This window comes from Aptenodytes forsteri, unplaced genomic scaffold, assembly GCF_000699145.1.
Source record: "Aptenodytes forsteri isolate BGI_AS27 unplaced genomic scaffold, ASM69914v1 Scaffold97, whole genome shotgun sequence".
NCBI lineage: Eukaryota > Metazoa > Chordata > Aves > Sphenisciformes > Spheniscidae > Aptenodytes > Aptenodytes forsteri.
In genome coordinates, this window is record NW_008795036.1 from 806,675 (window position 1) to 818,683 (window position 12,009).

Below are 12,009 nucleotides of genomic sequence, written 5' to 3' on the forward strand. Positions count from 1 at the left end.
GGGGCCGTGGGGCGTGCAGCCTGCGGGCCCCGGAGAAGGGGCAGGAAACAGGCTCGGCAACGGCTTTAATTTAAATGCAAATATTTATTTTAAAACGTCTTGACTTTACACTTCTGACTGGTAATAAATGTAAAATATAATTTAAGAAATACGCTTGAAAGTTCCTTCTAAAAGCAGGCTGAGGAAACAGTACAAAAAAATAACAGAAAAGTGCACCGGTTTTAACAAAATTCCAAAATATCAAACCCACGTTTTACTGCCTGTTTTTAATTAGCCCGCTAGTGATACATGGTGACGTCTATTACACTTGTACACGAAGCAGCACGAGTCGGTACTGGTCAGGTTACACAGTCGGTACTGGTCAGGTTACACAGTCGGTACTGGTCAGCTTACGGCGTTACCGGGGTATTGCCGTTAACTCGTTCTGCTTTCGCAGGAGCTGCTGGGTTGACTTCCCCGGGGCGGCCGTTGGGGCCGGCCGTTGGGGCTGGAGCTGTGCCTGCCCGCCGCCGGCCTGCCCGAACGCTTCAGCTGTCAACGTAGGCAGCACGCGTGCCCGAATCGCACGCCTAAACGCACGCGTTCCACGCACAAACCGGTACGTTTTCAAATAATGCTCGGGTGGTTGTGGTGGTCTCTCCAGAAACGTGCCCTTGGTTTTGGGAATCGTGCAGTTGCCACTTAGGCCAAAACTGTTGGCAGATCTCCACGCACCTTTTTTTTTAGTCTTGTCCTCCGCTGTGTTTCTTCAGGAGGAGCAGGAACGGCACTTTCAATACGGGATTGTTAGCGGAGTTTGATGGCAGTTTATACCCCTTTTCAAGACGAATGAGACTACTTGTACTGGTATTTTTCATGGGCATTTCTGCAACAGTCAGGGGCCTTTACGTGGAGTCACATTAAAGCGCTTGATAATTCCTTGTGGCTCTAATCTCAAAACCTAAAATAGACTAATTGAAAACACTGTACAGGTTGTGTAATGCTTCCATACCCTTCTTTTAAAAAAAGAATTACGTATCAAAAGTGCAATTGCACGGTGAAAGAATAAACACGTGTAGAAAAAAATGAGAGAAGCAAAAAAGGAGAAAATGAGTTCCTTGGTTTTTTGAAGGAGAGACACAAAAGGATTTGGCTGTGTGTGTACTTGCAGAACTCAACTGCTGGTGGTAGCTCAGCGTTTCTTGGCAGTACAGCCTCCTGAAGACAGGGTGATATTTCACCAGCAAGTTGACTTTTTTTCTGGTTTAGGAGTACAGCTGCAATTAGTGAGTACCTCTGTCTTACGAAGGAGGGCAGGGGGGAAGTGGGGGATTGCGCTTCTGCCTAACATCGCTCTTTTGGCAAAACTTTTGAAGCATGCCTAAAGCGGAAATAAAGCTACAGATGCAGAAGACAGAAAGGGCGGAGGCCACAATGTACCATCCTATAAAATCACAAAGGTAGAAAAGCTAGAGGAGGATAAAGGAAGTTTTTTTGACGGACACAACTGCCTTGAAGGAAGAAAGTGTTCTTTGGTTTTGTTAAGAAGCTAGGGGGGGGGGGGGGGGGGGTGAGAAAGGAGCCTTTCAGAAGAGGGAAGGTTATTGACCATGTAGAGGAAGAATCTTTTTGGCTATGATAAGAGTAGAAAGAAAACTGAATACTGTTACTGAGGACTGAGATAACTTTTGCCGCTTTGAAATTCTTTCTTAGAAAGACAAAATTTAAAAAAAACACACAACAGTTGATGCTTGCCTCTCCGTATCTCACATTTTAAATGAACAAAGGGAGGATACATACAGTCCAAAAGTTAAAAAAAAAAAAAAAGAAAAAAAGAGGTTCAGAAGGGATAAGGAAGGGAGAGACCAAAGCGTGACCTAAGAAGAGGCAGAACAGCGGTGTAACTCCTATTACACCCTCCTGTGCAAAATGGGGAGCTCTAGACCAGAACTTCACTTCCTTTTTTTAACATAGCCTTTTAATTAGTCAAATACAATTACTGAAACTAGCTAAGCAGCTGATGTTCTATTACCTCCTGCCACGTTTTTGTATTAGTCATTGGAATACCATAATTCTACCAATACAAATGTGAAACTGGAAGTTTTGGCTGTTGTACAGCTATCCCTGGAGCCCTGTTGCATCAAGGAAATCCCGAGAAACTTCAGAGTGCACAGTTAGAGCACCAGCTGCATGACTGAGCTACAATGACCAGCAGCAAGAGAGTTGATGCAGACCCTGAATTTGCCAGAGTTTCGAAGACTAACCCCAGGAAAGGAGCAGGAGCACTTCATGCTTCCTAGAATGATGTTTTCAGTCTGATTGAGAAATACAGCTTAGCACTGAATTACCTCAATCTTTGTTTTCAACAAATTATTTTCAGCCTGAAAAGTTACAAATTCAATTCAACAGAAAAAATAAAGACATGATTTCAGAGCAGAGAGTTATTAGCAGTGGGTGGAGAATTAATGCTGTAGTCACAGAATAATTACACCTCGACAGCAATATATCGATCAAGGTGATATTTTTGTCCCCAAAATTTGTCTTAGCAATCTTTTTTTACTTTCCTTCCAAACCTCCACCCAAAGAAAGTCTTTGCCTAAGCACAGGCAAGTGCTTGGATCTCCGTATGTTTTTTTTTTAAAAAGAACTTTGTAGTTTTAGTATATTTTTCAGCCTGTCACTGATGATTTTGTTCAGAAGAATTTCTGGTAGCATGACAGGGAAAGGTATTTATAATGACAAGAACATATGCCACGTGTATTCAAACACGACAAAGATGTATTTGTCAGGGTGGTAGTGTCTGTGAACATAAGCTACCGGCAGCCCTGTTGTATGAGTCTCCTTCAGCTAAGTAAGAACCTTGTGACTACAACCTGAGCATGGCCACCTGCAGAATCTCTTCGCTCACTACGCATGTTACAGAAGTCCGCTTCAGTTGCGACACATGATTTCACATAGGACTTTGCAAGATTTAAAAGAGAAGAAGAAACTCCAGGGAAAGAAACTCCTTTTCTAGCAAGAAATTTTCTACAGTCTGGTTTAGGTTTAGGGTTTTTGTCTCAATATAATCAGAAAAGTCTTTCCATTTGTAATGTTTACACTAAGACAGTAGAGAGAAAGAAAGGAAAAGAAGAGAGCAGAAAGAAAAGACAAGAAAAACAGAACAATGGCTCTACACCTCCATCATTCTGAGGTTGGGTTTTTTAGTTACCTGATACTCTGATGAAAGAAAATGAGTACGTTAACTTTTTCCCACTACCTAAGGCAATGTATGTATTCATAGGTAGGGGAAATGGTGTCTTTTAACTATTACAATTAAAACATCACACATTGTTAAGACAGATTAATGGCTTTTCTGAAATAACTACAGTGGGAGAGGCTGTCCTACTTAAGTTCCAATATGGCTTCAACACAAAGAGTTAAGAAAGGCTTCTAGGCAGCAGAAGCTGATCTTATCCCACAGAATATTCCTTGCCTCAGGCTCGTTGCCTCCCACTTAAGTATTTTAAGCACTGGGAATTTCGGGAAGAATTGCACATGCCCTGTCGATCTCAATACCATATCAAAGGATCAGCACCTGAAGTCTTACTGAACTGGCTGATGCGCAAATGTCAGACCTCCCTATGCCATCCAGAGGAGACTCAGTTCTAAGGATTTTAAGAATACATCACTGTGTTCTAATAAAGGGCAATTAAAACATAGAGAGATACTTCACGTTACTGTATTACAATCAAGGAGTAGGAAGTCGGTCTTTCCTACAGAGAATTTAGGTACAGTCCCTTGATCTTTCATTTCACTAGTTAAATCTCCAAACTGAGGACCAACTGAAACCAGCTTACCCCTTGCGCACTGCTGCCCTCACTTCAGATTTTCAAAACAAAGCTCTACTTTGGTATCCAAAGAGTCTAAAGTGAATATAAATTATTGATAGTGTTATCTACAGTGGAGGTCTGACCCAGTTTCAGCCACTGGTGTAACTGCATCCCAGCAAACCTTAGAAGCAGCAGGAAAATCCACTCTTTTTGCCGTACAAGTTTACTCCTAGCTCAGATCAGGTTGGTTTTCAGTAAAAATAGTGGCTTACACGGGTGTACTTCAGTTGGACTAGCATTTCTATGGTGCTCAGCAGTTGTCTGCTGGTAGCTAAAATCAGGCCACATTCTCAGTAAAGACAAGACCTTAACTGGAAGCTTTAGCATTGATAATAGCCTCTGCTGTTTGTGGACCGAGTAACATCTCAGAGGGAGACACATTCTCAGAGCTTTTAGAACTGCTCACCTTCCATACCAAAAAATACCCTTCCTGAACACCAGAATTCATGAGTTCATTCTGTCTCAGACTCTGGAGAGGTTATGGCTGAAGAAGTTTGAATGCTATCATCAGTCAGGTGTTAGAGGCACGCACTGGAAAAAGAAAGGCATTTCTTTGAGCCTGAATGCTCCAAGTTCCTATCAGGCAAGCGTTTGACTAGGCATTTCTTCTACAAGAAGATTTTTTTTATTGTTGAGCAATGGGAGGCTCCTAAAATGGACTTTAGGGCTGCACTTGAGGGATACAAATACCAGCTCGTTAAGGAGAAAAGCTAAACACCAGTGATTGAAAACATCTTAAACCCTACTTCTCAGTGCTAGTTTTTAAAATAATACCAAAGCAAAAAAAAACACCAAGAAAATGTAACCATGTAAAACAACTGCTCTGTCTTTCATGCTATTTAATGATCAGTGTCAGGGGATCATTAATGTCTGCATACAAAAAGCTTTTATAAGATTAAATCAGTGGCAATTTAACAGGGTACAATGCGATGTCAGTTTTCAGTCCAGACTCAATCCAGGGCACCTGTCATGGGGAGAGGATGGAGGAATATCTGTGCCTTGACAGCAGATAGCAAGAGATTCTTTTTTAGCATTTGTTTCCTCTGTTCTTTCCAAATGGTGCAATATACCAAGAACTTAGAAGGAACTGGTCTTTGTTTGCTATCGACAGTGGCTAGCGATTGTCCAAAAAGAGGATAAGCTGCTGATCTCTTTATAAGCACAGTTCTTAGGAGATTCCTGCATGTGTGTGATAACTTAGACTAGAAACAATTCCACTGATGCCCCATTTTTTCATGTGAGACCTGGAATAACAACTCGGCCACAAATTAAGTGGGCCAAATCGAAACGTGATGCTCAGGGTAAGTGTGTTTTTCTTGGGTTCAGACTTTATGGAACAACAAGCAAGCACACCTGACTGCATTTACACAGGGGAGAGTCAGAAGGTGACACCTCACTTTTGAGTCACACGTTCATCCATCCTCCTAGAAGACCGTTGCATCTCTTATATCAGATTAGATTCTCTTACATGCAGAAGCTTCATCTACCTCTATAATATCAATTAAGATGCGTAAGATGTGCCTGGGTTTGTTGGGAACATGAGAAAAATCATCCCAACTGAAATAAACCAGGAAAACCTTAGAGTAGATAGAGTTATGTCAACAAAATAGCCTTTATTCTGTAACGGAGAGATCTGTAGAGAACTCCTGTTGTTAGTATGTTGCTTCCGCACTGAAGAGAGAAATTGGGCTGGTGTAGTTCTCCCACTGTAGTCATGCCAGGAAATATGTCTAAGCACAGACGGGCATTCAGTGGCACAGTCCTCTACAGAGTTGCACCTCGTGTGACCACTTACATCCGTGCAAAATGGCACCAGCATGTCCAGATGAGGATAATAGTGTTTTACAGTCATGTTGCATTAATGTAAATGATGAGAGAAGGTGCAAGGTAGTGCGAAACCAGCCCCAGGTACTCTAATTCAGAGGGGTGTGACAGTGAGTCCAAGCATGGAATTAAACGAGCAGCTTTTCAGCAGTCATGCTGGCCTGTCCTCCACTTGCCCGCAGCCACCTATTCCCACACTACCCTGTCTCCACCCTATCCCATTTCTGCCAGGCAGCTGCACAAGGAGCTGGACTGGAGAATATTACACGGTTCATAGCACAACCCTACCAGCAGCTGTGCAGCCACAGCAGAGTGTCTGGCACCGGGACGTAAGCTGTGCCACTGCTGCACGCCAAGCAATGGCCTATGAGAGCTACTCTGAGAGAGTCTAAAAGGAACTGCTTGCTCTTATTTTTGCAGACAGTGAATCAACAAGGCAGAGTTGTGCAGCGCCACTGACATCTGACAGTCTCACTCTACATGAGTAACCAGTTTGCTTGCCTAGAAGTATTTTTGCGTTTGGGATTAAATTTATGTGACATGAACCGTGGTGTACCAGAGAGCGGTGTAAATTCCACCATTACGGTCTCATCTCTGAAAGGGGTCTGGTGTTGCATTGCACTCACTGGTAAGAGTATTAAGCCAAGGATATCAAGACTGTCTCAAATAAGAGGCAGCACATAGCCAACGGGGAGCTGATTTACCTCAGGCACAAAAAAAGAGAGATGTCCTCATGGCTTGGGTATGGTCAGCTGGACTATGGCAGATTTAACTTGAGCTACAGTAAGACATTATTGCACTTCTTTACAGTCCACTCTTGCCTTTCTGCTGGGAATACTGCCTTCTGCAGGACAGTCATCAAAAGGTACGTGTGTATCTCAACCATTTCAGTGTAAAGTGCAGCATTTCAGATCAAACCATTGTCCATAAGCACTTAACTGACATGCAGAGAATGTATATCTTTACATCTGCCAACTCTAACTTACAGGCAGTATTTTCTATCAGAGAAGGCAGACAGTCTTGAAGAAGAGCAGCCTCCCAGGTGCAGAACCATTTCCCTACCTGAAAACTACATTTATCCCACATATTCATAGCATTCGGGAGAAGTTTATGCCACTTGACTGGCATGTAAAGCCATGCCCTTAGTGACTAGTAGATATAGAAATGAAGACATTATAATTATTTATAACATTTTGAAAAAGAAAACATTCCTTATAGGGCTTCTTTCGAAAAGCACATATACATCTAAGCTTTTTTTAAATGATGTGGTTTTTATATAGGTGAAGTTGATATAAAGTTGAAATAGTGCAATTTTTAAAAAAAAGTTAGTGCAGGAGTCAAGCTACAACAACAACAAAAAAACAAAACAGAAGTTGTAGATTTTTTTTTTTTTGTGGAAATACATTACTGCCTGTGTTCAAAGAAAAGCATACGGATCTGTTTTCAAAAGCACCAAAGTGCACCAAAGTGCTTTTGAAAGGCATACATCCTCCAGTTAGCTCTCAGATTAAGATTTTCTTTTGGGAATGAAACTAGGATGCTTTGAAAATAACATCTCTAATCTTAGTGTGGGATTTGGTTTTGATGTCAGGTGATGATGTCTAACAAGCTGCTGTCAGCCAGAGAGATACTATCAAATAAAAAAGTGCATTTCCTTTGTTAATGTTACAAGTCACAGCAAGGGAAATAATTGGAGAAATATTTTCTTCTCATGTACATTTAACAGCAGTTTGTAACTCATTTATAGAAGTGGATAACATCCCATTGTTCAGTCTTTCAAACAGCAACATGAAAGGCTGATGGCTTTAAAATGGAAAAATATGGGTACTAAAACATTTGTATTATCAAGGAAACTTGGGAAGAACTTCAGTTTGAAGTGAAATAATTTCTAATGCATATTGTGAAAGTAATTTGTTTTAATTAATGCTATCCTTTTAAATTAAGAAGTTGTTTTGGGAGGCCCTTGCCTGTTGCCATCAATTTAATGTTGAGAAAAAGGAATAGCTGATGCTTCTTACTAAAGTAGCAAAAAAATAAAAATGCAAAAACTCCTAAGGTAAACTGGCCACACTAAAGACCATAAACATTTTCTTATTGCACAGAGGCATTACATCAGCTTGAGACAAACAAACAGAACAAAGGCAGGAAACAGAATTAGCTAGACCTTGGTAATGAACTGTAGACAAGAGAGGAAAGATGATAAAGACAAATTAGCAGGTATACCTGTGCAGTGACTAATGATTATTTTTCTGTGCCTGAGATTTTATCTTTTTCTTTCTTTCTTTCTTTCTTTCTTTCTTTCTTTCTTTCTTTCTTTCTTTCTTTCTTTCTTTCTTTCTTTCTTTCTTTCTTTCTTTCTTTCTTTCTTTCTTTCTTTCTTTCTTTCTTTCTGTCTGTCTGTCTTTCTGTCTTTCTGTCTTTCTGTCTTTCTCTCTGTCTTTCTCTTTGTCTTTCTTTCTTTCCAAAGATCACTAAGAGAAGGGCAGTAGCAGGGGGTAGGGGGTGTAGGATGTGTGTGTGTCTCTGTCTGGTTTTTTTCACACACAGATGCACACACACTCTCTCAAAATCTTTCCACTGGCTTTTAATTTTAGGAACTCATTTAACCCAACTGGAAGAGAATCTACAACTTCTTGCTTTTAACATTATTATGTTATAAATATTCAAAATGTTATAAAATCTATTGTAAAAATGAACATTCAGTGGTTTTATGAGGCACAGGACCTGCTAATGTATTTTCAGGGAAGCTCACGTGTACTCTGTTCTGTCCACTGTTGGACAATGGTGGAGAATCCAGGGGCTCACGCTTGATTGCTTGAACCAAGCAGGGGTTTTTAAATTCACACGGCATTTTAAACACCTCGTTATTCTGCTCTTTCTCCTCCCCTGGGCTGGGGCTGTAGAAGTGGCCGTAGCACGCCGTGTGCGGCAGGTCAGGCATGCTTTCCCAACACCCGGAGGAGTTCTGAGGGCAAAATGGGGCCACCTCCTTGCTACGAGAACCCTTGCAAGATCTGTTCAGGTTCAGGTTGTTGGGATGATTTGCTACAATGCATTGCCAATTATGAGGTGTGTAAAGGCAGTGCCTTGGCTTCTGACAAGGTGAGGCTGGCTCACAGAGGTCCGGTTCTGTTTTGAGGTGCACTCTATTGGGGTAGCTAAACACCTGCTTTCTCCCCGAGCCGTTCTCATCCAGCCAGGCTCGGTTTTGCGATGTCAGGTAGATATCAGCAATGTTTTCGGAATCGGAATCGTATTCTGTTTTGATAGGCATCTCCAAGGGACAGGCTGCGTCATAGAGAGACTCTGAGGATATTAACTGTCTCTGCAGTTTCAGATGGTCCGTCGCATAGTTCTCTGCACAACGTTGTTGTACGTCCGAGTAAGGCTGGCAGCTTTCTGCACTCCCCCAGTGGGAAGGGCAAGTTGATGCTAAATTTAAGAAACTTTGGTCTCTGTTGTAGAATGATCCAGCTCTCCTGTTTGAACATGTGTTCATTCGCTGGCTCATAGAACAAGAGCTTGAGTTTCTTAAAGTCCAGCCACCGTTTGTGGTGCAGTTGTTCTGAACGCCTAAAACTGATGTGTTAGAACTGAGAGGTTCCTCTTGCATAAAACACTCACCGTTTGTATGAGGCTCAAACTTCACTTTTACATTATCTTGTTCGTTTTTTACTGCTGTCCAGTTAAGATGCTTCCACTGGCCCAGAGTTTCAATAGCACTGTTATAGGAAAGTCCCTCCAGGTTTCCTTTCAAACTGGCAAAACTGCTTGGTATCTTCAGTTGTTCGTCTTCTTCCCTTTCAATAAAAGTAGAAAAAAATCAGTCAATCAGAGGTTTCTAAATGGATGTTTTCTGGCATACAAACGGAGTGGCTCGACATACATTACAAGCAATACTATGTCCTTAACTTAATATGGGACTCTCACGCTCTTGTCCATATGGCCTTTGCACTTGTTGAAGAGAAAAAAAGAGTGTGCATGCATCTGGGCGTCAATGTGTGTGCACAGCTACCTTTCTGTGGCACTGTTTCATTTAAATGCTGACATGCATTTACTCTTCCATTTCAGGCACACAGTTCACAAAGACCTCAAATATTGTAGTACAGTATGGTAACTACCTTACACTTTTGTTCTTCCCTTAAAATATACCTAAATAATATTTGTATGCAGAAAAATCTAGAGATAAAATGCAAAGAGTATCTTAAATGAGATGTATTTTGTTAACAAGGAATTATTTGGACACATCAGAACTTTCTGATCAAAGTGATTTGAGGGAGAACCATGGGGGTGTTATATTTTGAGAATGCAGAGTTAGCTGAGAGGAAATAAAGTGCCTGACTTAAGTGTCCAGAGTAGTCACAGATGTTCACATTGGGCATAGACATTTTACATGTCTAACTTAATTTGTGTTGTCTTTCGTTTTCTAAGATGGCCAGTGAATTCATTTTCCATGACCTCCAGCTGAAGTACTCAACATTAGTGAAGAGCTCTGGCAGAGAAGGTTGCCTGAGCATTTCCATGCCCGATGCAGCAGTTTTCAGAACTTGGGGTCCAAATCTTCAGGTTCGGGATTTGTCTGGAATTCACTAGCGTGCAGATTCCGGACCAGGCAGGATCAGTGCTACAAACCCGCCCCCTCCCTCTCCAAACAAGAAGTGGACATCTCAATAAGAAACCGAGCATGAAAACCTGGAGAGCTAGTAAGGGTTTTAGAAGGCTTTTTTCTTAGCTCATTATTAGCAATTTTTTCCTTCGATATGGACTCAATGTGCAAGTATAGGATTTTCCAGTAGAGGGAGTCCATGTTGTTACAAAGAGAGAATGTCCCACTGTGGTAATTGTACACCAATAAAGGAGAATATTTTCTCTCTTTTTTTTTCCATTAGGTATTAAATATTTTCAGTCCTCTGCTAAATATTGTTATTGTTATTATTGATAATCTTGAGATGCAAATGGTATGATACAAGTTTGCTGCAGAACTAGCTTCTCAGGAAATGGTCTAACTGGGAAGCAATGGACTGAACAAAATGCAATAGTCACAAAAGCTTAGACCCCCAAATGAAGAATTTTACAGTGAAATAGTATCCAGTGAAAATTCTCCAAAAGAATGTATGTTTCCAGGAAGACAGCATACATTTTAACCAAAAAAGTAGTAGTAAGGATGAAGTCTATTGCAGACTATCCCGACAGAAAATGTAATCTCCAAGGCCAACTCTTGTAACACTTCAGTCTGCAGGAACTATCAAGCACAAAGGAAGGATTTTAACCACTCAGAGGGTAAAAATGTAACTAAACAAACATCGAAGAGCACGCTTAATTACACAGAAAACAATTTAGAAGTAGAGACTTGAATACAAGAAACAGCCCCATTTAATCTGCTTCTTAACAGCATGGCAAGATGATGTTTGTGCCGTCCCAGTAATGGTAAAGAGTTCCACCACCCTCAGGTGGGAGCTCCTCTGCTATTCACGTGGATCCTGGGAGATATGCTGCCTGCAAGTGATACCTACTCTAGAAGTTCAAGGACTTTTTCATTTATTTCTTCCACCTGCGAGGCATCCTAAAGGAAAAAAACAGTGGTAACAGCCACATTTTTTCCACTGGGCCAGATGGTGACTGTGTACACCTCCTGGCCCCTGCTCATTCAGTCCACCCTCTTATCTCTTCCCTCAGACCAGCTTGAAGAGATACCTCAACAAGGCCCACAGTAACTGGAACAGAGAATCCCATGGAGGAAAGAAGAAAAGCCTATTTGGGAGGAAAGGGTAAAACCCAACGGAGAGGTCCTCTTTGAATGCAAATCTGTGAGATTAGTTTCCACTCCAAGGCTGAGCCTACAGCCAACTAGATGTATCTATCTACAAACATACAATGAATATGAGCATCCCTGTTTAGATTATGTTGAACATCCACAACTAAAAACATGAGCTCAGCTGTCATCCATAATGAAAAAAAAAAAGCTTAACATAATCAAATGTTAAAAAGTAGAAAAACCAGGACACTAAATCAGCGAAGGGTTTCAGCTGCAAAGTAAAACAAACCCCCAAAATACATTTTTGTGCAAGAAAGTCAAAACATATTAATAATCAAGCATTTTGGTTTTGAATTATTCTGTTTTAGTATGTATGTACACTCAACTTCAGAAGAAAAAAAGACTGAAGAAAAAAAATGAATATTGTTTACGATTATAACAGCCATTTCATATGATTCAAGACAAAAATGGATTTCCATTTTGTAAGTAAACTAAATACTTCTCATTCAGCTCTTCTTTTAGGTCACTACAGTACTTTTAAAGATCTCATACATAAAGAATACATTCATTTTTCTGAAA

At 40.9% G+C, this 12,009-nt stretch overlaps 1 protein-coding gene and 1 long non-coding RNA gene across 2 annotated transcripts in view; one reads left to right on the forward strand and one right to left on the reverse strand.

Moving 5' to 3' along the window:
- Positions 1-501: 501 nt before the first annotated feature.
- Positions 502-10,566, forward strand: LOC103896746. The gene is made up of 3 exons (XR_657426.2): positions 502-598; positions 6,486-6,540; positions 10,107-10,566. It is a non-coding gene; the product is annotated as an uncharacterized LOC103896746 (long non-coding RNA).
- AHRR (aryl-hydrocarbon receptor repressor) overlaps positions 8,356-12,009 on the reverse strand; it is a 68,570-nt gene continuing 64,916 nt past the window's right edge. Inside the window, exon 10 of the mRNA XM_009276647.2 lies at positions 8,356-9,475. Coding sequence (XP_009274922.1) covers positions 8,356-9,475 — 1,120 coding nt within the window. The remainder of the gene's footprint in view (positions 9,476-12,009) is intronic.